This window comes from Hermetia illucens, chromosome 5 (assembly GCF_905115235.1).
Source record: "Hermetia illucens chromosome 5, iHerIll2.2.curated.20191125, whole genome shotgun sequence".
NCBI lineage: Eukaryota > Metazoa > Arthropoda > Insecta > Diptera > Stratiomyidae > Hermetia > Hermetia illucens.
The window spans coordinates 28,527,823-28,555,220 of NC_051853.1; the positions used below are offsets into that span (position 1 = coordinate 28,527,823).

Here is a 27,398-nt window from a genome sequence, read left to right on the forward strand (position 1 = left end):
TTCCGGGTCGGCATTTTTCCTACCTAAATTCCATTCGGGTTCCCTTCAGTGCATTTATTTGTGTTTTCGTAACTTAAGGACGCGAGTTTTCTCCGTCACTTGTGCATAATTCTTTAACTGTTCTTTGCTCCTTCCCTGGCAGGGCACCCACGCCGGCTCACGAGTTCTCCAAAGCCGGAAAACTGCTGCATTCAAAGTCGAATTCCCCGCCGTCCGATTGTCGGCCATTGCACGCACACCAACACGGCGCCCAGCTAGCCGTGCACCGACGCTCGCGCGCAACCGACCCGAAGTAGGAACACGTGTGTGGTGAAAAGATGTCGCTGCTTGCGACGGTGGCGACCGCTGGCAGGCTGTGCCGGCATCGGCTCACGACGACGATTGCGGCAGCGGCGACGAGCAGTAGCGGCGCCGCCATTAAACCGATTCCGTCGATCATTTCAATTGCGAGTTCGAGTCAGTGCACGCTTGGATTTTTCTCAACTTTCCGGGAGTTTGCCACTAAATCAGCAAAGAAAATGGGTCTACCTACCGTTTACTTCGATATGGCTGCCGATGGCCAGACAATTGGCCGCATCGTGATGGAAGTAAGTAAATGAGTGAAAATAGGAAGAATTTTTGTTGGTTGCGTTTCATGGGAGAGGGTTTTGCACGCGAGGCGGATTGGGATTTTCGCTGTCCGGAAGTATTATGTGTGGGCTTGAAGTGTGTGAGGAAACGTGACGAGATTCGTGCAAGGGCGCTTGGCCAGGATAGGAATTTTCCACGGGCAGGCGGCGGGTTCAAAATCCGGACGGCGTTGGTAGGTGCGCGGGGCGTCGCGGTCCCGGGGAGGCGTGGACGTGTGAACGCGCCGGTTCGCCAATTTGTCCGCTCGGAAAAATGTGCAGAAGTTGGCGTGAGATCGGAATGTGCGAAAAATTGGCTGCCACCATCTGAAGCGGGCCTGACAGGTCTGGCGTGGAAAGGCTGGTCGGCGGAAGGCCAGATGGTCGACTTTGGCTGGGTTTGCGGTGGTCAACGTCTGCTTCCCGGTCTGGGCTGTTAAAGGGAGCGATTTGGACGTTACGTACATCATCCCGCCCCCTTGCGTCCGCGGCTGGTGTTTCGCGTGACCGCGTGTCAAGGCAGCGTACGTGCTGGGAAAGATAGCATGGGCGCCGCCTGGCGTGACGGGCGACGTGATGTCAGGGGCCGGGTACCCGTGAGATGGTCTTCTCACGCTCGAGGTCTTCGTGGGTTCGGCGCCAGCTCATCTGTCCAAGGACAGCGATATCCTTTAAAGTTTCGCCGTCTCCCTGCAGCGATACGCCAGGGGTCTCAGATTATCTCGTTACGTCACTTGGGCATCGCCTGCTGGAGACTGTAATGGCTGTCGTAATTGACCTTGAAAAATGTTAACTTTGAATTTATAATGCCGGCAACATTGGCGGTCGCTTGAAGTCGTTTGGAAGTGGGTTCGGCAGGCGACCGGGCACCGCTCCCTGCATCGCGCCTTGCATTCTCCGAGTCCAATTACTTGAATCACACCAGATTGTCGCATATTCTTTGGATATTTAGCGAGCCCCACCCCGGTCTGCATCAGAGGTTTACAAACTTGCAATTTCGCGAGCTGTAAGATTATGTCAATTGTTTTGTGCAACTTCTCCGTATTGAATGAATAAATATTGGTCAAGCGAGGATCTGCGACGGTTCCTGGAGACTTCATTGCCCCAATTTTATCCCACAATTTACCCTCAGAGTCGCTATTAATGGTGCAAAAAGTAGAATTTCCTGTTAAGGTTTGTTGCACATTATTGAGGGAACTTTTCAGGTAATTCGCTTCATTGAGGATGTACTTTAACTCTGTGTGACACCGAGTTTAATCGCCATAATAAAGACAGTGCGAAACATCTGGAATTTCTTACACGTGCACTCTATCCTCCTTCCTGCGCTCCTCATTGGCATTACCCTGGGTTTGTTTGCTTATTTATGTATTCTGTGTAAATTTCATTTAAATTTTTCTCGAGAATTCATTACAATCCTTGTCATCATCCTAGAGTTATTTTGCGTGTTGTGTGAGTGGAATGAGTGTGGTTCCGACATTGAAAATTGGTTCTTGAATTATAGTCATAGTTTTTGTTGATAAAGGTTGCATTTCGGTAATTTGTATTTGCATTAAATATTCTTCTAATAAAATTTACGATTCCTTAGTTAGTAGTGGCATACCCGCAGGCTTATTTTCATCTTTCAGGCTATTTTCTCTGGCTGAGATATTCTTTATCCTGTTCGAGAAATACAAGCCCTCTCTATACGCCTTTGTAAAATACAGGGCATCTGCGTCGTTCCTTTCGTATTATTATTTCTCCCGTTTCGTCTTCAATGGTACAGCATTTCGGTAAAATTGACATCGCACTGAATGTTCTGCAAGTGGTAATTCCACATCATCGGGACGAGCACAAATATGCATCCAAACATCTATGAGGCCATGAAGACTCGGCGTATCGAGATCGAAACACTGTCATTCAATTAAATATGCTGTTGTATTTTCAAGGTTTTATATGAACAAATTCTAATTAAAATGAATTTAATGTCTGTCTATCTGTTTGCCTGTCTGTCTGTCACACTCAATTTACATGCATGTCGCCCTTATCATGAAATTTGTGCAGGTGGTGGACTTACAGCAGTTGGGCAGCACGAACACGGAACACAAACATTTATGACGTACCGGGATTGGAACCTAGGGCAACGGATTCGGGAGGCTGACCTTCATGTGAAGGAAGGTGTAATTTTTTTCTGTGAATATGGTCATATGGGATATTCCAACTTTCAATATCAGAGAGGGAATAATAGAGCTAGGACTCATAAAATTGAGCAGATCCTGTTCTCAGCAAGATAACAAAAAATCTGTAGAAATTAGAATGGTGCATCCATCTGAAATCTAGGCCATAAAATACATCCGACCTCGATGTCTGCTTAAGGTGTATTCATCGAGCCATACAAGCGTTTCAATTCGCAGGTGAATTTCAGCACAACCTGCCTGCCTCGCTGAGCTATATAACTGGATCCGTGTTTACTGTCCGTCTGTTTTATCAGGACGTTAGGAGTTTAGGAACCAAGCTGGGGGCCAACAATTTTTCCGCGCTCAGCAACGCCATCCCATCTGTATCTCTGAAACCTGGCTGGACGATGTCATATTAAACTCCGAGCTCCGAAGGATACTCCACTTTCCGCTGTGGCAGAGACTGGGATGTATTTCGTAAGTCCACCGGCGGTGGGGTTTTAATTGCAATAAAAGGTACACTCCCCGCCGAACTTTTCTCTTCCTCTGGCTTTCCTTTTGATTGTGTTGCTCCTCGTGTCTCCCCGTTCAACCTTTTCCCGTTCATTATATCTTGTGTATATGTCCCCTGTGCTTGTCCTTCTCACCTGTATGAAGAATTGTTTGACAATTTGTCTGAACTCCTTACCGTCAGATTCCCTTCCCTCCCTTTCTTCCTTTGTCGAGATTTCAACCTCCCCATGCTCAACTGGCCTAATCATCCTAGTCTTCCAATTCCTTCCAATAACCTCTCCCATTCTTCCCTCCCACTTTCTTCCTTTATGTATACTTGCTCTGCCCTGAATTTCAACACCACCAAAAACTCCTTGGGCCGCACTCTATCTCTTCCTTTCCAACCTCACCGAGTGCCACCTATCTTTATTTCCTTGCAGATCCCCGCTGTTAAAACCTGTTATGTCCTTTCTTCCCCTCTCTGCCTACGTTCGTACCCAACTTGATTCACAACGGAAATTCTTATTAACATTCGCTTGAGACACACTATAGAAGAAGTTTCGTGCCTCTAAGAATGATGTCTCAATGGTCTCACGCTCACAGTTCTCGCAATCCCACTCATTCTCTCCCTTCTTCTGTCAGTTTCGCTGACTCCACTGCCAACTCCCCACAACAATCCTGCGATCTTCTCTCTGTACCTACTTCTCTTCAGTGTTTTCTCCCTCGAGCCCTCCACCCTCTGCACCTCTCATAACTGTAGACCGCTCCGAATCTCTGGCCATTCCTCTCCTTACGCCTTACTTGGTTGAGTTCCTCATTGGTAATCTTGACCCCAATGTTGGACCTGGCCCCGATGCGCTTCCTAACCTCTTCCTCCTTAACTGTAGAAAATACATTTTCCTCTCCTTGAGTATAATCTACAATAAAAGTATAGATGAATGTTACTTTCACCGTCTCTGGCAAGGGGCCCTTATCATCCCTATCCTCAAGAGCGGAGCCCCTTCTCTTGCTGTGAACTACCGCCCCATTTATCTTCCTCCATCATCGAAAGATACGTCAACGGCTGGTTGACCGCGACTTCGGTCACTTCATTGTCGAAGAGCAGCAAGGTTTCGTGAAACATAGGTTTCAAACCTTCTGGTCATTACCAACTTTTTTGCTAAATGCTTGAATTTACGACAGGAGGTACATGCTATTTATATCGATTTCTCCAAAGCCTTTGATATCGTTTACCATAACATTCTCCCTTCTAAACTTTCATTACTAGACCTTCCTCCCTCAGTCATCTCCTGGCTTTCCTCCTATCTCTCATACCGTTCCTGCAAAGTTTCTCTTCATGATATCTTTCAAATAAAGTCAGTAATAGTATATTACTATGTTTTGTAATTGGCTGCCAAAAGGGGGTTTTCAACCTATTACCACGAAATTGGAAATGCAGTAATGTATGCTATAACATAGAGCATGATTCTACCAAGTTTGGTAGAAATCGCACTATTACTAACAAAGTTATAATAGGTCAAAGTTGTCGTTTCCTTGCAAATTCAAGATTATAAATGTCAATATTACCCGAAAGTGGATACTCTCACATAATATATACATATATTACGTGCTACGTACTAATGGGGCAAATGCACACTCAAATGCCTTTAAGAAATACACAAATCCTTTCATACCTGAAGCGTCCAGCTTCCGATTTCCCAACTTGTTATTTATGTATGTGAGAAAACCGATGGTATGGTCTCCTTTATGGAAATTATGCCTGTACTGATCAATGGTTGGACTTTAGTTGGGCTACGGGTTTATGTGACTTTATGTGCATTTTATTCCATTGGGTAGATAGGATAAACTCTGCAGATATTCACTTGGTCGGTTCGCATCACCTGAGAAGGTCGACTAACTTTTTGTGCAGGACCATCAGTTGTCCATTTAGCAGCGCTAAATAATTTTCAGAGTATCGAAAAATGGTTTCGTCCAGAGCAGAGACAACACAGAGGTTGCTTCATATCTGGCTTGGGCTAAATATGAGCAGCTTGCTATTTAGTTAAACAACTATAAAGCCAGCTCGTAAGGAATTGAGTAAATAGTGAACTGCGTTCACATCAGGCCTAGGGTAGAGGTGAGTCAACGTATGAGAAGTTGCTTCTGCCGTGGAGGAGGCAACTCAGGGGGAAATGTTAAAACAGAAAAAGACATTTGGTCAGCATAAATTCTCTAGTAATTATCACAGAAATTCGTGCTCTTATATAATTTTTGGAATGCTGAATTTTCCAGAAATATCCAAAATATATATATAAAATGCTGTGTTTTCCAAAATTAGGATGCTACAGTTACGTGGGCTTCGTGGAATTCAACTGCTTGTTGCTTCTCATCCTGAGCTACTTCCGTAGTTTCTCGATTAAATGTCGAGCAGTACCAAGGGAGTCAACCCGGATTCAGGTTTCCTCGTACTTCTTGGCCAGTGTTGATCGCGGGCACTATTGCCCAATTCACAAATAGAGTCATCTGCTTCCGTCAATCGATTATGATTCATTGAATTATGACTTGCCATTTTGTTATTTACAAACCAAACAGATCTTGTAAAAACAACTAGAATGACTCAGAAACCATAAGAATGACTAAAATATGACATGCGACATTATCGTTCACAAAGCGTTACTTCGTTACTTCGAGACTAGGAAGAAGAAATATCTGACATTTCGGTTCCGATGTTTCGATTCCGACGTATAAGTCCCGCTGCATTTAGATTTGTGTGGGCGCCTAGAAACATTTTATATCCTGAAAGTCACCTCATAAAATAAAAAGTTAAATGAAAATCTATACAAATGTCTAGTCATAAAAATATACTTTAGGCTGAGGTCAAGGGCATACTGTCAACCCAGGTAGTTCAGGCAACTTTGCTTGCATAAATTTCTATTTCATGCTAATAACGTGTGTGAATTCAGTGATAAGTGTTCGATTGATCGATCATAATATGAGGATTCCATTGCACACTCCGCTCTCCGCTACAGTCGGTGACAACTGACAAAAAGTTCCTGAAAATAAATGATTTCTCTGAGCATATAGGTGAGTCGGGTATTATAGAGTTCAACGTTCTTTTTAGAAGGGTTATGTGTTCATTCAGCTCTCAAATATATAGTTTATACATTAGATGTATAATGCTTTCGACATAACTTGGGAAAAAAAATTCACACTGGAATCAGGAACCTATTCTGAAAAGGTACTCGCCCGGAAAATCTGGGAAAAAATCTTGATGATGCCGTTATATAAATAAATACGCCTTCATTAATAATAATGTATTTTGCAAATTAATCCAAGTTTGTTCTCGAAGTAGAAATAGACCCCAATGTAAGGCACGATATTGGAAAGTTTGATGGAAACCTCATTTTTTTTAGGAAAGTTTTCATAGATCCAAGTGGTCTCTGTCGCGTATATTTACTAAACACTAATATAGTCTATAATGTTTAGTGTATAATGTATTTATCAAATCATACAAAACATTGCGCACATTTGTCGAGTTTCCGGTTCTAGACTTGTTTTTGGCCCTAGAGTCTGACCTTTTTAGTATAGTTCGGGACGGTACACAGTACTAATGGGAGGCCATTGGATTCAATCCAATCCAATCTTGATGTAAAAGTTATTGCCAATGCTTAGGTGATTAACTCAGATTTTGTAATAAAGTCCATTACTTGGAGCGTTTTTGGTTCACTTTTGAGAACGAATCCTTATTCAAATCAGTTTATTGCTTGTGCCCGAAAACGGCTACGGCCATTCTGACGGAAGTTCTATCCCACGCATACAGTGACTGACGTGATTTTGTGTAAAGTAAAAATTTTTTCCTTCCAATATAGCGATGTTAGTATCAAATTAAAGTACTTTACGAAATAAGTGTTAGGTTTGGCATCAGTTGGGAAGTAATGGAGTGAAGGATTGAAAAGTACAAACTTGAAATGAGATGGGACTCATCTCCAAAGATTGTCCAACCGAAAAGTTGTCTGTTTCGTATTAGTTTACTGTACACCAAGATAGCTTAGAATGCCATAATACATTAAAGTGAATAGACTGACATATTAAATTCATATTCCAGCTACGTGCCAATAGAACATATGATAAACACGAAACTTCTCATACCTGAGACGCCGAGGTTGCGGCTTCGGACTTGTTCTGTTTTTGTCTAATATTCCTTTTCTGTGATATTAAACTCAATTTGGGTTGTTTTGCGGATTTTTTTCATGTCTTGTACCCTCGTTTGTCGTGAAGGTAAGACTAGAAGGCTTACTTTATTACAATTGTTATTTCCGATGACTATTTCGTTCCTTTAATACAATAAGTTTATCCCTAATGAGGAAAGCTCTAGGGGCACTGCTGCTGTTTTTCACTCTACATAATTTTACCCCTTTCTTGTTACTTGGCTTTATGCAGGCAATTTTCTTTGTTCTGTCGCAAATTGCATCGTTATCGCAGAATATAAATGGAGCAATTTACGACTCAACGACCACAAGCAGAGTCGCGCTCTTAGACCAAGATGCTCTAACCATTGTTATTTAACAATCATCAAGCAAATGTCCATCATTGTATCATTCATGACTAAATTAATTGGAAGAACTGTCCTCGGTACACGACTAGATCTATTATCGAAATATCTTTAGTTTTTTGCATCAACCTGGAAAACTACAAGTTCTTTCTAGAACTTTCCCTTCTAGAACATAACCTTGTTACCTTATCAGCCATTAGAATCGAATAGAACATAGCCACTTGGTATTATCGCGCCTATTTATTCAACAAGCTAAGTATAGAATTTCCTCCATCTGACCAATTAGATAGTCGGGTGATTGGCAGTTGGCAAATAGCCAGCCAGGCTATGATCGGGCCGGCCGGTGTATTCACGAGAGTGTATCTCGTCACCCCAACATTTAATGATGACGGCAACTAGTTTTTTGCTTAGTCAACATGCGTTCAAATAGAGAATGGGCAAGGCATTAAGACCCGATGATTTCATTGATCATGAAAAAATAATTCTGGTTGTGTTTGTATGAATCAGGTATGGAAGACTAGTTTTTTCTTTATCTGCAACTCTTACTCACCACAGCCTTGAAAATTAGCAGCACTTTCCCTTGTGTAGCGATGAAGTAGGTGCTGCGGTATTGGCATGTAATTCATGTTCGTGATTTAATCCGGCACAACCAATTATGATGCGTTTTTATAGTCACATATTCACAAAGCATATGGTCAAAGGATTTGTTAGGGAAGGGCTTTCCTGTAGGTTTTCCTGTAGATTTTTAGTTTATTTCTATTTCAATGTAGAATTCTATAGAATGCTTGTGCCTCAAAGTCACCTTATACGAGGGACATGCGATAAGATTAGCACTCGTAAATTTTGCGCATGTGATTTTGCTGTCTTGTTGACTTTGTTTATGGTTTCTATGAGCATGATTCAGCATATGCATTGCGTTCATGAGGTCGCGATGAATTTTTCGTCAACCTGTCTCTCTCTTTCCCTTGTGCCGTTGCATTCAATTGAAACAAGGATATGTTCTACTGATCTACTTTCTTACAGCCAGTTGGAAGATTTGAGAACTTCTTCATCGTCATTTGAAAATACCTTCCCCAATTGTTGCTGTGTTAAAGCTTAAAAAAAAATATTCCAGTGGGAGACTATTTTTTTTCGATTTTCCATCGAATATTTGGGTAGATAAGCGAGTTATCTTTTCATGGGCGCATTTGTTCGACTAGGGTAAATAATGATATCGAAACAAATAATCAGATGAAGCGTGTCAAGAGTGTTCTAAGCAAAGGAAATAATTTTGGACGATCAAGACCATCTCGCTGGGGGCAGAGGAATTTGTTATCGTGATTGGATGTCGGACACCAGTCGACTCAGCTGTGAATGAGTACCTGAGTCAAATCAGGGTAATAATCTCGGGCGAGCGCAATGCTGACCACATTGCCTCCCACAGTGTACTGTGGTGTACCGTTACGGTCTTGAATGAAGTGCTCTAACACACTTCAAGGCCTAGATCCAATATGGATTGTTGCGCCAACGATTATTATTATTATAAGACCATTTACTCGGGAATATCCAAACTTATGGAATTGAACAACAAAGTAGGCCCGATGTCCTTACATATTATCCTAAATTCTTCCAGAATATCATGCACATTATCTCTTTTCTCACTTTCATTTCCGTTGGAATAATATCCACTGATTCGCTTCGATTGGTCAGTAAGATACTCAATACAAGACCTATCTCCTTTCTATTATTCTCTGTTTTCCAATAAATGTAGCATTGATTTTATCTCTTGAACATTTGCCCGTCATTTAAGCTCGTTGTTTGCATCGAATCGGAACAATTCTGACCATTCATCGAATATTAAATCCTGCAAGGACATGTACGACTCCTATTTATGTACTGTCCAGTGCAAATATCGATTTTATCGTACTTTTGATGATAGCATGGTACTAGTGACCGGCAAGTATCACGATTCTATTCAGCATATGGGATACGGTTGAAAATTGGAGTGGGATGAATAGGTAACCGTTTGAAATTTGTATGAGCAATGTATAAAACCAATGCAGATGACGATGGATAATAGTTCTTCTAATTCCTTTATTTATTTATTGATCCTAATAGCCATTGAAATGGACACACGATATCGTTGTCCTTTGTACGCTATATGGCTAACATGATGGCTAATTGATTATCAATTTTATGGGTATGGTTGAGTTGAGTGTGTTGAGTGAAGGAGGGAGTGAATTGTTATTCCGATTATTGTCACCTTGAAGGTAAGTAGAACGAGAGTGTGAATTAAATGACTAGGCGCTTTGTTAGGGGCCATTTGCGATCAATATAGGACTTTGTGGAACCAATTGGAACATTTGCTTTCATGTGACTTGAAATCGACCAGAAGCAACGTATATAATTATCTAATACAGTGAATGAGTCGATGTACAAAGTCAAGTTAGGTAATCTTATAGGATTTGTTCGCCATTGGAAGCTGAGCCTGGTCGGCTCAGCTTGTCTATTTTGTTCGAAAAATACAAGAGCAGTCTTCAAATACTTATTCATTATTCAATTTGGTTTCCCTGGAAAATTGATTCATTTCAGCCAGACTTAACAAGGCAATTTTGGGTTAAAAATAGTCTGATTAATTTGTGTCCAACACAAATTGTTCTTCAGGGAGATGGAGGGGTTACCTTATGACCTTCAATTTAACTCGAATATGTAACAAAGACAATTTATATTGAATCTAAAAGTGCACTTTTTGAATCAATATTGGTGATTATGTGTACCGAAGACATCACTGTCAGCTGTGATCTCTCAGTCAGTACTATAATTGATGGTTACAAATTAGAGAACGTTTGCTTGCTCAAAAAACAAAGAATCATGCTATAAGTGGACGAAAATATATTATCGCTTCTTTTCATTATAATGTTGAAATCTATAGCCTAACAAGTCGAGAAGCTGGACGCTTCAGAAAGAACTTAAGAGGGGTTTTGCATTATTAGTTTTATTTGAACAGATGTTATAGAATGCTCCTTGATTTTTTTCAGACTTTTCCGTTGAGTTTCTTTTTCTACAGTCTTTGACCCGTTCACAAGCGGAGTCATGATAGGCTTCGCCATTTGGCCCTATCAAATGCCTGATTTGGATGCAATCTCGAGGTTTTTAAATCCCCACGCAGTGTATCAAGCCACCGTTGTTTCCGCCTTCGATGTTCAGACCAATTTTGGCAAGTGAATTCTCGTTAGCGCGAATTGCATGACCATACCATCGAAAATCGGTGCAACCCCATGACGATCGCAGATATCCTCATTTCGGATATGATCAAAACGTGTCACGCCACTAGTCCAACGCAACATCTTCGTCTACATTACCGCAGGACGCCGTTCATTGTCTTTTATAGTCGGCCAACATTCAGAACCAGAGAGGGCGATAGGGCGGACAACATTGCGATGAATTTGAGACGTTCGTTGATACGTCGATCACAAAGAACACCAGTTGTGGAACGTCACTTCATTCAGGTTGCCGCTGACAGTGATTATGCTTGTTTCATGGGGATCGGTCGTCAAAAATTCAGTTTTGTTTAAATTCAATCTGAGGTCGTGTTCAATGAGGCGGTCATTTCATTTTTAGACAAGTTGCTCGAGATCATTTTTGCTACTAGATGCTAGGAAAACAACTATTTGATGGAAAAAAATTTTCCTCCCCCTTTTTACATGTATGCAATCTATAGCCTTTGAGGAGAAAAATGCGTGTGACAGTAAACGATTTTAATAAGGTTTTGGTTTAAACAAAACCTTAAAAATGAAGGTATGTACTAAAAAAGACTTAAAAGGAAAAAACAAATTTTTTTCACGTAAAGGAGCTTTTATTCTTCGGTTTAATATAGCCTTTATTTAGGGCAATATACAGAGCGATTTACAAAATAGAAGCCCACAAACTATGGTATTACAACTTCGGTCGATTGTACGGGAGCTGATAACATTTCCCTAACCTTTTTTCCGATCAGCAAACAATGATTTGCCAAATCATTTTCCAACGTGTGACCCAATTAAAATTTGATTTACATAATTGGCTTTCTGTGGAATACTCAAACGAATGAAATGTCATGAAATTTATATTGTCTCTAAAGGTGGCGATTTGGTATACATAAGTCATGTGTCGTTTGGGGCCCTTGAATCCAAATCGTAGCTATAAAAACTATTTTTTTGCGATACATTATTGGTCTATTCGAAAAAGCAAACATTCCCATTATTTATGAAACATGACTTCTCTCATGTGGCTACCTTCGCCGTAGCTCATCCTGTGAACCAATGTTTTCAAGACCTTGGTGACGGTTTCTGGTTCTATTTTACGAATAGCTTGCTCGATATTTGCCTTAAGGCCCTGAATCGTTAATGTGCAATCCCACGAAAAAGTCTGACAGTGTAAAATCGTAGCTCTAAGGTGGGAAATTGATATCGCGGCGCCTGCTGGCAACACGACTATCGAGCTTGGTGCGTAAGAGATTGATTCTGGCAAGGCGTGTGCAGCTTGGCCCGTTGTTCTACTGGAACCAAATCTGCACAAAAATGTCACACTACATAATGTCTAAATTTGAATTCCAAAGGTAAAAAAAAACAAATTAGGCCTTTATTTTGACATATTCTCGGTCAATCGCCTCCCATTCTATTTTAATGGCTTCTTCGAATTCCTTTACGATCGCTGGAGCGACCTTTTTATCCCGTCTTCGTTTTCTTGTTTTAAATCATTTTATAAATTCTCGGTTGGATTAAAGTCTGGGCTTTCGATCGACTGTCGATCGACTTATCGGTACATTTACCTCCTCCAAATGCGTGAAAACAAAGTCTTCATCAATAAACTTTCCAAAAGGTGTGGCGTGTCCCGGCCAAAACTCCGTGATTTGTGACTGCTATTTGATCCTGTAATGAAGACTAAATCTTCATGTCATACCTTCTTAGAAGATGCAGGATCCGTTGTCAAAAAGTTAACTCCTCTGAGATGAAGCACGGAACAAACCACTTTGAAGGTCTTCGGTGTACGCGTACTCGACCTTCATTCGTCTGAGAATAGGACTACCGCCTAATTCACATGTTCCGCAGCAAAATGAAGCCCACACTGTCAATTTTTGGCCAATTGTATGCATTGGGCTGTCAAGCCTTCTTCAGCTAGACGTTTTGCTGTCCGTCGGCTGATATTGACTCCTTCAGTTGAACTACATTCAATTATCGGTTTTCCAATGAAGTGGTTACGTCTCGGATTTTGTCACCACAATCAGAGCCCCGTGGAGACAAGCAACAACGGTACCAGTCTATACTGAATGCATGGCTCAGTTCTCTTACTGGTGGATGGAAGATCTACCTAAATCTCTGTCGAACTATGGAGTACGGGAGCCGATTTGAAACGCAACACCACGTTTGAGGTCCGAAGGTCTCTGTTCGCTTGAACACAACTCCCATAAAACTCCCACTAGGAGGCCAACCGTAACAACCGAGCTGAATGCACATACAACAGGAATTCTCCGGAAGTATGTGAATTCAGGGGCTATCCCGGTTGTCATGGTACTAGTATACCTCTGGTAAGGTTTCGTGATCTTTTGCCACTTCAGACGAGTCGCCGTGTAAACTCGGGTCTGATTGCCTTTAGGCCTTTGGAGCATTCGTTTAGCGCATCACGGCCGGCAAACCAATGTGATACAGCGTCTCCCGAAGTGACCACTATGGAGCTTCTCCTCGGCCACTTGGTTTTGGCTCGGCAGACAGGATTGCCGCACCGACAAGGTTGCAGCTCCGTCTTCCTCACCGTCACCTCTGAGCACCCCCAATGAAGTGGTTAAGTCCTTGAGGGTTTAACGTGAGCACCTGTCTGGACGGCTTAATCCCACAGTCCTTAAGAAGACCGTGGGCAGAAGGTCTCTTCTCGCTTGAGTATAAACACAATCCCCATGAAACTCCCACTAGGGGGCCAACCGCAAACAACCGAGCTCGAAGTATGAGAGTCCAGGGGCTATCCCGGTTTTCATGGTACCAGTATACCTCTGGTAAGGTTTCGTGATCCATTGCCACTTCAGAAGAGTCCCCGTGCAGACTCGGGTCTGATCGCTCTAATTAGGCCTTTGGAGCATTTTCCTGCTCCATCATGGTCGGTAAACCAATATGATACAGTGTCTCCCGATGCCACCACTATGGAGCTTTTTGGCGGCCACTTAGTTTTGGTTCGGGCGACAGGTTTGGCAAACCTGTCTTCTTCACCGTCACCTCTGAGCACGCCCAATGAAATGGTGACAACATAACGATAATTACGTTGAGATGTAGCGTGTTTTCTTCCCCACCCCCGTTGCCGGTCTGTTGATATCTCTGGTAAATACGCCGAACAGAGTAGCGCCTTAAATTCAGATGTGGAGCGACTTCACTTTGATTTTCATCAGATTTAATAAGTAACAATTTGGGCAGTTTGATCGCGGATTGTATTCATTATTTTGTTTTTACTGACGATGGAATCAATACACTAATAGAGTTATAACTGTACTTGAAAATGCCCTCGCAATGTTGAATTAAGCGATTAGGGGACGTGGCCTTCGCTTGATTTTATTGTATGGTTTTTGAAGTTCAATTGCTCAACTTGGCTTTCAGTGTGCTAACTTTTTTGGTTAATAAGAGTTTATTCCACTAAATCTGAATTAATTCTTTACTCTAATATCCGCCACCTTCTTCCATGAGGTCCTGCACAACTGACGTTCTCTAGAGATTCTGGAACAGAAACATTTGGGATGGGATCAGATCTCCACTCGTACATATGGAAATGAGCTTTCAACGAATGATGCTAATTTTCGGTTGCTTTGACATCTTTTTTGGTAAGAAGTTGGATAACGATGCATTGCGCTATCGTCGGGTGTGTATCTCCTTTCCACATATCATGAGTTCATTTGAAAATGTAACGTAAAATGTAACGCGTCGGTCTTCGATTTTTCCAAGGACTATCATCCTTTCGTTACATAACTATTCTAATTCGTTCTAATTCGACTCGTTTATACTCCAATGCTCCTTTGCTATAAACATTGGGAAGTTTATATTTGAATGGGATTTCCAGTCCAGTCCTCGCACGTGCCGCTGTGCTACGATCGATTTCCTTAGTGTTGTCTGGGGGTCTATACTATATTTTGCGACTATATCTCGTTGACTTCAAAGCCGAAAGAAAATCTCACTTCATTACTCGTTTACTACGTCGTTTTAAGGCTTTGTGTAAACAAAATCTTATTAAAAGTCGATTTACTGTTTGCCCGTCTGGTTGTATATGTATCACACGATTTATTCGGAAACGGTTACACGTGTTGACACGAAATTTATTGGAAATATTAGAACGGTGAACCCTACACGCATGCAGTAAATGACATTATTTTATGGTGAGGTTTAAGGGGGCGGGGGCATGCAAGGGAGAATTAATGTCTAAATTTTTTTTCGACAAATATGGTTAGGCTGGTTATCAAATGAAAGGTGTCGATTAGTACTTGACGATGTGAGCCTCTAAGGCGCATATGATTGGGAAGTTTGGTGTGTGGGAGAAGGTTGAGTTCGCCCCCCGTTTGTTGGTAAACGTAACCAAATTAAGATGAAAGTTTCTTTGCCTTTATTCAATGGACAGGCCTCTAATTTTTGGATGTAATGTACGAGGAAAAAGTAGGTGCGGTTTCGTCATCTTATTTTTCTTTTTTAATGTCGAGAATTTCGCTCTAATAGTGGAAAATTCTAATTCACTGTTGATATACTATCTCAGTGAATACTACTTATTGGGGTACGTATCTTCTTTCGTGTCCGGATGGCTCAAGTGGTCAGAGCGCTGGGCTGTCGTAGCGAAAGGTCGCGGTTCAAACTGTACTAGTAGCAGAGGGATTTGTTTTGTTTGTTGTCGGATCAAATCAGGGTAATAATCTCCGGCGAACGCAATGCTGACCGTATTGCCTCCTACAGTGTACTGTAGTGTACCGTTACGGTCTTGAATGAAGTGCTCTAAAATACTCAAGGCCCTGATCCAATTGCTTTGTTCCACCAATGATTATTATTACTATCCTCTGCTCAAGCTTTCGGGGTTTACTAGAATCGGTGGATAATAAAAATGTATGGACAAAACCTGGTTAACCAGAGAACAGAAAGATATTTTCAGTGGGGCTTCTTCTCTACATGACTCCAATTTGTTTTCAGCAGCATTGAATTGTCGAATCTTCCGGGTGTGCCTGTTTGTTAACGAACATTGTTTATCCGATATGTGAGGAATATTCTGTAAACCAAGCATAGTTTTTTTCCAAACAAAGCCACATAATATCATTCAAAGCTATTGATGCGTTTCTCCTAATATTCCTAGCAGAGGAGTAAAAAGTTATTCAATATACACAAAACACTTTATTCCCGATGCATGTCGCGATAGAAATCGATATGTAAAAATTGGAGTCAACACAATAACTAAAAATTGTTACATAATAAGTAAAACATGAAATTGTAATGCTATTAGGTAATAATTGACGATTATAGACTGGTAATTGATGGCTCTCAAAGTGTGAAATTCGAGGACATACCACCGTCACATATGGTGTGTAACATTTGAAGGACACACATGAAAGGATATTGATTGTTTAGGACAGGTGAAATGTGGGCGAGTATTTGGGTATTTGATTTTCAGTCACATGTATGCAACGTGGTATGCAAGGAGTAAAACCGCTATTTGAATAATTCATTTTAATTTACCAAGAAAAGGAAAGAGAATTGAAGAATGTTGGGAAGGAGGTTTGAGGTCGGGCATAGGTATGGAGAATTTTTCTCTAATATTTGTTTTTCCAGGCATTGCTGGAGGTTAAAATTGGGTGCATATTTTTCTCTCGGTTTTCGTCTTTTTACTTTCACTTATTTCAAAGTAAGCGCAATGCTGACCACATTGCCTCCTAGTGTACCGTTACGGTCTTGAATGAAGTGCTCTAACACAGTTCAAGGCCCTGATCCAACATGGATTGTTGCGCCAATGACTATTATTATTATTATTTCAAAGTAAAAAGAAGGTTCAACATTGTGAAGTATAAAATATTAGGGTATGCGGTTTATCTCATATCTCCTCCTCGTATTTTCCTCCTATTCGTATTTTGTTGTTCGATTTGTGATGTACGCATAAGTATTGCAGAAACTGATACTGAACTTTGAAGCAGAGAAAATGGGGTTATTCAGGGCTGCTGTTGGTACACAGTTTGTCTCAAAGTAAACAGGACTCTTTCAATAGGGATATTTATGGTGGCGCCATCTTGATGTGGTGATAGACATTCGATAGGTACATTTTTTCCTGATTTCCAGTAAAAATTTCAAGACATTTGGTTCACTGGAAACGAAAGTTATTGCGTCAAAAGTGAAAACAATGCTTATTTGATTTTAAGATTCGAAGGGTATTGCTCATCATGAGTTCGTACCATCGGGCTAAACGATTACTGCGCCATATTATCTTGGTGTCTTGAGGCGGTTGGTGCATCGTATTCGTCGCATTCGGATAGAATATCGTGAGAAAGGGAGTTGACGTTTATTGTACGATAATGTGCCGTCTCATCGATCGACGCTAATCACTGATTTTTTTAGCTAAAATTGCATTTTATCTGTCAATCATTCCCCGATCTGGTGCCCTGCGACTTTTATCAATTCGGAAAATTTCATTTGTCGATGAAAGGCATGGGCTATGCTGAAATTCCGGCCATTGAAAAGGCGTGTACCGACATCCTCCGAGCCATGCAGATCAACGACCTAAAATCGCCATTCGAAAAGTTGTTAAGTCGCGCAAATCAGTATATTGAAGCGGAAGGAGACTATTTTGAATAAAATAAAACAATTTTTCCGAAAACCCATTTGTTCTTATATTGAATAAATCCTGTTTACTTTGGGACAGATTGTATTTTGCACTTTTAATTGCTTTTACTTACTACTGTAAGGTAACAACAAAAACGCTCCTAGTATGTACAGGACGAAAGAACTGAGAAGCAAATCCGAAAATAGGATATGCTCTATGGCAGTGTTTCAGCTATTTCTCCATATAGGACCTCCACAAAATCTCTTCGAGGTTATTGCTATTTTTTCATTTTATTTTCGAGACTGCTTCAGTTTTATTATCATTTAATCACTTAATGCTGTGCAAATGATAATCTTATACTGGCGAGACAAGCACAAAGACGAATACAAAGATCCATGACGACCAGACAACCAATCGTGGAGCTCACGTAATTCGTGAAGCTGAAGTAACTTTGCCAGTCAGATTTGATGAGAGTAACGTGAGGCGGCTGTACGAACGTCGGCCAGGAATTTTTGTAATTCGATTTGAGATCCATCCCTGACGCTCCTTAGCTACGCTAGTGCCTTGTGGTGAAACCAGATATGTGAAATTTGACTTTGTGATTCAACTAGGGTATTTTTATAAGGTTTCTACTGCCTCTAATTTTTAAGGTTTTGTGTAAACTTAAAATCGGTTTACTGTCTGTCTGTCCGTAACACGCATTTTTCACGGATACTGTAGAAAGGTGGGAACTGTAAACGCTCACACATACAGTGAGTTACATCCTTTTACGTTGAATTTAAGGGGGGGGGGGGTCCCCATACATGCAAAAGGGGGGTGTAAAATTTTTTTTTATCCAATATAGTCAGGTGGGGTATCAAATTAAAGGTCTCGGTTAGTACTTTTCGAAGCCGGTCTTAGTTTTGACATTTGTTAGGAAGGTGGGGAGTGCGGCGAATTGAAAGTGATCATTTCTTTAAGGGGGCCATTCTCCGAAACTACCGAATCAAAAAATCTGAAAATAATCAGGAGGATGCCACCATATAGTGCCTGGGCTCCGAAATACCTTCCATACCGATATCTGTTCAAATAAAGTTAATAATAGTATATCACTATAATTTTTGGTAATTGGCTGGGAACCCTTCTTAAATTCATCCTAGCGCCACGAAATTTTGCAGTGACGTAGGCTATAATGTAGAGCATCTTACGAAGTTTGGTGGAAATTGCGCTATTACTAACAAATTTATAATGCGTCAAGGTTGTTGCTTCTTTGAAAATTGAAGACTATGAATGTCAATGTCACTCGAAAGTGGATACTTTCACATAATATAAGCATATATTATGTGCTACGTACTAAGAAATACACAAAACCTTTCGTACCTGAAGCGTCCAGCTTCCGGTTTCCCGACTTGTTTGTATATTCATCCAATGTATTTCCATATAGTCGAACTATTTCGATGGGTCTAAATTCCATTTGTTCTACATTCGAGTAATGTGTCCCCAATAGTCGCTAAATCAAAAGAGAATCATCTCCGGAAATTGTGCATGTCATATTTTCGCTCCTTCCATTTCCAACTGATGATAGCACTCGCGATAGACACTTCTCTATCGATCGTTACAAAAACTCATTGGCGCACATGGAGTCTGTTAGGATATGATGAAGAAAAACATGTGCATGGCCATTTCGAGTCATGGAATTCTGATATGCTATTCACAAAGCCTTCAATATGAACTTTTACTTCTGTTCGAAATTTTCCTTTTGTCCTTGTAAACTAGGGAAAAACACATTAGTCACGAATAATTGGTACGTGCCCATGAATTACTCTTCTATAAGGGATAATTATTTAGCATGAAATTAAAAGCTATTGGAATGTAAGATTTTCTTCTATCATTTTAATGGACGTGTACATGTTTATTCGAACAATGGGGTGTAAGTTGCGTTACATTAATTGTGTGGCATGTGGTTGAAAGGTTTCATTGGAAAGTGATAAAATCGATATAGTGAGAGTAGCGAATTATCCCGCGCTAGGAAATGGTGATTGTGTTTGTTATGATTGATGATTAATAAATGTTTTCAGACAGTTTGTCATTTTGTGTTATCTCGTTAGGTTGGAATTGATATGAAACGGTTTGCTTGGTATCTGGATTTGTGCTATTAAATTGGGTTATTTAGTTGGAAGGAAAATGTTTTCTGAAAGCCATAACAGCATTTCCAAGGATTTATATTGTTTAAAGCATGAAATTTTAATGTCACCGTATTTCTCTTGGCCGTATTCCAGGTATATCCTCAATTTATAATGTGAATTGCTTAATTTAGCTTTGTCTTTAGAAGCGAATAGTCCTCTCAGCCTTGTACTCGATATCGATCACTGGTTTAGTCATGGTGTTTGTGCTTGTCTGCTGCTTGTGCGTTGATTACCTTCATACTATTAAATGTGAAAATAATAGAACTGAGACATGATTTCATTAATTATGAAATGGAAATAACAGCTGAAGAGAAAATTCTCTCATTTTCCTCATCAGACGCTTGTAGGCTATGAGTATATCCTTTTTTTGATTATCTTTAATTTAGGAGGAAAGAGACTGGGCTAAATGGTTGCTAGTTTATTTTTTCTTTCTTAAATTTTGTGCAAAATAAAGCTTTATTAAAATAAATTAACTGTCGGCTTGCCGGCATTGTAGTCGGAATTATTTTGCTGACTGGACGGCAGATGTCCTGAATTTCTGTGAATACTGATGAGTATTATGCTGCGGTTATAGATTCTCCACTCGTACTATTCAGGTTGCGGTCAACTTGCTGACTGTGGTATCGGTGGAGGCGGATCGATGAAGGTTTTAGAGTGTTGGCGAATTTAATATGTTGGAGCCCGGAGAGAAATTTCGAAAAGTGCGATGTAGTATTGTGCTTTAGCATAAGGAAAAATATTGCACGAGAACCAGAAGCTATCGCAAATAATACCGATTTCACAACCGCAAATCCTTCGATGGTCTGGTCACGGAAGTTAAGTGTTCGCTCTTCATTCACGATGATGAATAGCTGAGAAGATGGGAGGCGCACTTCATCAAGATTCTCAATCGTATAACATAGGGTGAACCACTTTTGTGGATGAAGTAGCTGCTAGTCATTGTAACATACAGATGCAGAATCCTTCTCCAAAAACAGGAAATCTCCTCCGCCATCAAATCGGACATGCGGAGTAAAGCCGCCGGCCTTGGCGGTTTCCCCGCGCAATTGTTCATTGCATCTTTTGCAGTCTCTGCAAATCTGTTAATTCCACTCTTACGGAAATTCTGGGAATCTGAGTTTTTTCCTAGAGATTGGAAGAAAGGAACGATCGTTAAGATTCCAAAAAAGTGTCTGCTTGGGCTAGATATCCGTAAATGTGATGATTAGTAGGTGGGAATTTCAATCGGTAGTTCACGCACTAAAAAACGAGTGGGTCGCCGCGGGAAGACATGGCACGGAACAGTGGATGAAGAACGTGAGCTTCTCCAAAAATACTCGTAGTTGACGCGCTATATCCGATTTAAAGGTTATGGGGACCATATATAATAATTATAATGGTGACAAAAGATTGATTGTCTGCTGATATTACCGGCTTTATCTTTACTTCTTTGATCTAATTGATGAAAAGGTCGTTGTTAGAAGCAGATATTTCTAAGGAGGTGTAAAGTTCGCCAAGGTATCCTTTGATCCCGACACATATCTTGGGACATCATTTCCAAGCTTGGTGCTTCAAGCGTTCATCAATACATGTTTGCATCGACTCATTGGGGCATTCTGACTTAGACGATAAATAATAGGGCCGTCGTACGAGTCTGATATCAGACACTTTAAGGGCGGTGATTGAAGGACATTGCTAGAAACCGACAGCTAAAGTGCGTTTGTGTGGTTGATTTATCATGCTCTATAAAGAGATGTATGGCAGGGAAGGAGCTTTGATAGATCGGCCAGATTTAACGATAACACCTCCTCACCTGAAAAGTGAATTGTGATTTGATGATGATGATTGTATTTCTCTATAAGTTCCAAACGAATGGCCTTCCCCTTCCAACTTTCGGAAATAATCGGGGACAGGGTTTAGCGTGGCCGTTAGGTGCTCAATGGCACGTGTGTCGAGTTGCTTAAGCATTACCATGCAAAATCCATGTTATGCTTTTAGCTTTTTTTGAAGGCGGGCGACTTCAACAGAGGTGAATTGATGCGTTTGGTTAGCTATTACATTACGAATATTCCTGGATTTAATGCGTTCTTTGAATATCGCGGTTCGAGACACTCTCGGTTAAAGTAATCAGCGCATTTTTTAGGGTCGTCAGTTGTTTTGTTGCTGAATTTTCTAACGAAATTTCCTTAGTATTGAGTAGGAACAGTGAGGCTATATTATAGCTATCCAGGTGTGTTTTATGTCGGCTGCACATGCTTGGCATTTGCTGCCAAATCCAAACCTCCACAAACGTTTGGCTTGATTTTGGGGACTAAACGTCGCCATCCACAAGCTTACGTTAGTGTGTTTTGAGCGGGCAAGCAAATTCCCTTTGTCTTGTGACAAAAAAACAGACACTCGACCATACCAACCTCAACATTATTTCCGCATTATGTAAAAAAGCCTTGTGTTGGGAGAGCTGGTGGATGTACTGGCAGTATTAGAGGAAATGTCTCGCGGGCAATAATTCGAAGTATCCAATTGTTCAGCAAACAATATTCTCCCGGAATCGCTGTCAAGATTGGTATCTGCCATGAGTTGGCCTTCTGGATCGGTGCAATCCAGCTAGGATGTTTGTCCATGACATTTATCATTTCGGGGACAAGGTCATGGCATTTTGACTCCAAAAGCGAGATGATAATGAGGTTGGTGATAGGTGCCAACAGTGTTTCCTGTTCACTCCTTACTGGAGTATAGGGCATCCAAGCAGTCAGACTGCTTCAGTCACATTATCATCACCCTTAACGCTGTGCAAGTGATAAGCACCCAGCAGCGAGACGAACACCCATGACAACTGGGATTCGAACCCAGAGCAGCGAGATTAAGAAGCTCACGTTGTACTTCCCAACCATCGCCGTAGGTGCTAATGCGATATGATATTGAGCAGGAGCCGTGTTGCAAACCTTCGGAACACAGAGTTGGACGAATTGGAGAAGGTGAATGTTTTGGTTGCAATTTGTCTTTGCACTGTTTACCGGCACGGTGCATGGAGTGAATGTTTGTTATTCCCTTTTCTATAGTGTTTGACGGTGAGAAGGGAATTCAATTATTTATGGCGACGGGCCCTAAGGAGTAGCTTCTAAGAGGGTACTGAAATAGATCGAGGGAAATTCACTTACAAGTGGATACCTATATTATGAGTGGTTAAAACACCTTTGCATGTTTCATCTTAAGCCTACACGGCTATTAACCTCTTAATGCCTACAAAGCCAATTCCCTTGAAAGATAGACAATATATTGCCTTTCTCTAGCTCAGCCATATGATAAACATTGCATATCAGCACATAGCCTGAACGCCGTCACTGCTCAACTAAATGAAAATATATGTGCAAGATAGATACATTTTCAGACAAACCATAGATTTTGTTATAGCTAGGAAAGCTTTTATAATTAAATTTTGCCCAAGGGTCTCTGGACACTTACACACTTGGCAATTAATTATAGGAAGGGCAGCTGATCCACTGGATCCAATATGCTATGTTTAAGCCAAATGCAAGATAGATAACAGAGACCCACCCGTTGCCTTAACGGCTACCGGCAAATTTAGTCTGTAGTTCGAACATTGGCAGACCATTCCTTAATATCTGCAGGTGCTTGGTAGATAGCGTGCTATCGGCCCATCTGTAGTAGGGAAAAGGGAAACCAAATGCCACGGGTAATGTTCAAGACGAAGAACACCTTGGATGACTTGATCATGAGCTCGTAGTTGAGAGAAGAAGGCCGCCCGTAGTGATAGCACTGCGGGATCCGACCAGATCATCTAGCGTCTGCAGTCCAATCACGTCGTTCCAATGCCCAATTCAGCCTTTTTTTCGAGCATAATAATCGATTGCGCAATAATCCAATTGGATCAGGGCCTTGAAGTGTGTTAGAGCACTTCATTCAAGGCCGTAACCATAGACTACAGGATCACAGTACCCTATATGAGGTAATGTGGTTTTCGAGCATAGCCTTAATTAAAATCGGCTTTTTTTGCTGTTCTTCGAGCTCTGAGTCCTAATTCATTTAAACGTCGCTGCACCGTTCTCACACTAACTAACACGTAATTGAGGAGCAGTTGCAAATTTATTTCGCAAGGACGCTCGCGCTAATGACCGCCTGGCTCGGGGAGTAATCACCTGCCTCATCCCGCTCTCCTTTGTTTTCATCCCAGACTGCCATCTCTGGCAGAACACATAAGTTAAATTCGCGTTAATAATTACGGACAAGCGCTAGGTTGACAACATTCGCACCTAGGTGTTGAATGAAGTGCTCTAACACGCTTCAACACCCACATCTAAATGGATTGTAGCGGCAACGATTGTTATTGTTACGTAGGATATGCTCCGTGTGCCGAAAGGATTATCAGTATTTCCTCTAAAACTTCCTAAATATAATCTCAAATTCCGCGTGTCTGTCTATTTAGTTATAGAAATCTGGCTTGTCTTAGGCCAAGTTTAGCTGTTAGTATTTCGAGTTTGTGAAGTGTGTGCCTCTCTTTAAGAAAATTTACTTAGAATTGTTTTTGAAACAAACCATTTAATATTTACTTTTGCTTCTTTTCAGTTGCGGTCCGATGTCGTGCCAAAAACGGCTGAGAATTTCCGTGCCTTGTGCACCGGCGAAAAGGGATACGGCTACAAAGGATCCACTTTCCACCGTGTCATCCCCAATTTCATGTGCCAAGGTGGTGATTTCACCAATCACAACGGCACTGGTGGAAAATCCATCTATGGATCGAAATTCGAGGATGAGAACTTCACCTTGAAGCATACCGGACCCGGTACTCTTTCAATGGCCAACGCCGGTCCTAACACCAACGGCTCGCAATTCTTCGTTACCACCGTGAAAACATCGTGGTTGGACAATCGTCATGTTGTCTTTGGTACCGTCGTGGAGGGTATGGATGTCGTTAAGAAGATTGAATCCTACGGCAGCCAATCGGGTAAAACAACTAAGAAAATTACCGTGGCCGATTGCGGACAACTTTAAATGCGGAGATAGGGAAAGAGAGAAAGAGAGGGTGAGAGAGAGAGAAATAATGTTGCTTCTACTGTAAACTTGAAAAAATTCGCTGAGAAAGAGAGGCGGGTGCGATAAGAATTTATCTATTCCTCCGAAAAGATAGTGGTGTATCTCACAACTCTCTCTTTTTCCATTATCGTCTGATGTGTGGATGAGTTTTGTAATTCCCTATTTAATTTTAATGTTCCAATAAATCAAACTAAATAACAATTCGGAATTATTTTTGAGAATTCGAACAAGGAATAGTGTAAAACCCTCTGGATCTTACTCTGCCCGGATGCATTTGGTGGTAACCCTTAGAAATATGAATAAATTCAGAAAAACAATAAGAAGTTAAAACGCTTGAAAAGTTGTATCGAAACGTTCCAAAAGGTAAATAATTTTTGGGTAGGCTTAGATAAATAGAAATATTCTGGCGAAAGATAAATCACGCATAGTTTCAGTTTTTTCCGAAGCTGAAAACAATCTTTTGTGGATTTGGCCAAAACTAGATGGAATTTTTGTACTTTTTTACATTTATTTTTACAATTTGCTTTCACTACTGCTTGGACTTCCGAGAAAAGCAGTGAAGGACTTTGTACCAGGTTTCCGTTTTGTTCCTTCCACTATTCTCACTCTAAACAATATTTTATTTACACCGTCAAGGTATGCATTTTCAAGCTGGTCTTTCTACTTTAAACAAACCACAATCATTTTATATTAACAAATAAGTTTCTCACATTTAATATTTGTTCATGTGTATGGCGAAGCACATTTGTCTCTTTCCAAGCAAATAAAGAAAAGGAACTAAAAAACTATTGTATAATTATTTGAATAATTTGTTGCATTTTCTAGAGAAGCTAGTTTGATAAGGATTTTCGTAATTGAAAGTAACTGTACTATTGTAATAATTGTATTCATGCTTAATCTTGATACGGACAAACAATTTTAAAAGAAAAGAAATCAAATAGATGAAAAGGATATAGCGAAGAATCGGGAAATCGATGAGAAAATGTGTATTCGACACCTTTGCAAACCATTATATTCAATTATTCGACTAGAACAAGTATAGAAATGAATCTTCACCTTTAAAGAAATTGTACTCTGTCGCAGATTTTCTCGATAATAGCAAAAGACAGTAATAAACATCAGCAAAGTAACAGCAACATCAGTTAAAGAAGAGAAAGAAAATTGTAACGGAAAATACATTTATGGAATAATAAATGAATAAAAAAGGAGATTGATTGAGTTAATGCTTTTGGAATGGTTGGCATTTATGGTAGTTCCCAGTTGGATATGAGCATCTACCCGATGATCAAGGTTATTATCTGAATAAGATTACGATTTTCTCCAAAAGTAGCTTTTGGCTTGAGAGTGTGGTTGGCAATACGTAGATGGAGACTTACTTTCTTGCACTGTTGACCAGTGGCACTTCTCGCTGGGGTTTCTGAAGGAAATAACCTCGGTCTTAAGGGAATTAACGATGAGTGCTCACCGGTTGAAATACGTGGCTAGTGAGGGCCTGGGTTCGCTAGCATATAGGATGGTGTCATCAGCGAAGAGGATCCCTCCTAATGCGGGAGGACCATTGTTGTTAGAGAAAAAGGGCGGGTGAGGGGCTACCTTAGATGTTTACGGGGGGGAGGGGAATATCCTGGAGGAAGTCCATCGGAGCGCACGTGGCAAGTTGTGTTGGAGATGAAGTCTCCGAGGATTCTGAATACGGAGAGGGGGCAATTGGTCTGAACTAGTTTGTAGAGCAAACTCTTTCCAAACTGAATCAAATGCCGTTTCAAGGTCTAAGGCGCAGACTGCGGTGCAATGCCTATTTTCCAGGTGATTGAGGATGTGATTTTGCAAATACAGGATTGCCTGCTCGATGGATCTGAGGTTTTCAAAGCCGAATTGAATAAGGGGGTCATCCCGTCTAAAGGCCGTTTTTTGCCTTTTTTTGAAAAATTATTTTGGAGGATTGGATAAAAATAGAATCGTGATTTTTTCACCATATGCTTATTGATATCTCTAGTATATGTGATACATTTTTCAGATTGATATCGTAGCTAGTTTTCGGAATACGTGTCAATTAATGCACCCATCTCCAATAAAAGGTGTTTTTCTGCTGCCACGTTGGAGGGCGCTGTCTTCATCTGAGGGAAGAAAACTAAACGGCATTTTAATGTGGACAATATTCCACGGTCCGCAAACTAGGATAATTAGAAAATATTAGAAGGTAAATTTTTGGTGGGCTTTTAAACTTAATTTTTTGCATTTTGGTGTTTTTTAAGGCTTTTTTTAGACCTGTCCGATTGCAATTATCCTAGTTTGCGGACCGTAGAAATATGTATTAATAAAGTTGTAAAAATTTCAAAGAATTTGGTTGAATAGATTTTGAGCTATGGTGGCAGCCGATTTTTAAGATGCAGTCTCGAGAAAAACGCATTTGAAGATTTAAATGTGGTTATCAACAGCAAAATTTTCATTCACCGTTAATCTGCTATACCTGGTCCATAGAGAGCACCCTCCGTTTCTTCAAAGTCTTGTAAGACCGATTGTTGCTCTCTGGTTTCAATTCTGGCTCTTTTAGCGAGGTCAGTCGATCGTCGTTCGGACCGCCAAATTCGAGCTTCATTACGGCGGTCGGCATAAACCTGACATATGTGACCAACTT

General features: G+C 40.8%; 1 protein-coding gene and 1 long non-coding RNA gene across 2 annotated transcripts; both read left to right on the top strand.

Moving 5' to 3' along the window:
- Positions 1-25,978, top strand: LOC119658509 (peptidyl-prolyl cis-trans isomerase). The gene is made up of 2 exons (XM_038065981.1): positions 1-587; positions 24,293-25,978. The coding sequence occupies exons 1-2, from the start codon at positions 318-320 to the stop codon at positions 24,716-24,718; spliced, it is 696 nt and encodes a 231-aa protein (XP_037921909.1). The 5' UTR covers positions 1-317; the 3' UTR covers positions 24,719-25,978.
- LOC119658510 lies at positions 612-2,574 on the top strand. Its single transcript, XR_005250239.1, has 2 exons — positions 612-2,141; positions 2,234-2,574. It is a non-coding gene; the product is annotated as an uncharacterized LOC119658510 (long non-coding RNA).
- Positions 25,979-27,398: the final 1,420 nt, after the last annotated feature.

Coding starts and splice junctions, on each gene's coding strand:
- LOC119658509 (XM_038065981.1), top strand. CDS start 318: ATGTCGCTGCTTGCGACGGTGGCGACCGCTGGCAGGCTGTGCCGGCAT. Junction 588..24,292: donor TTGGCCGCATCGTGATGGAA/GTAAGTAAATGA, acceptor GCTTCTTTTCAG/TTGCGGTCCGATGTCGTGCC.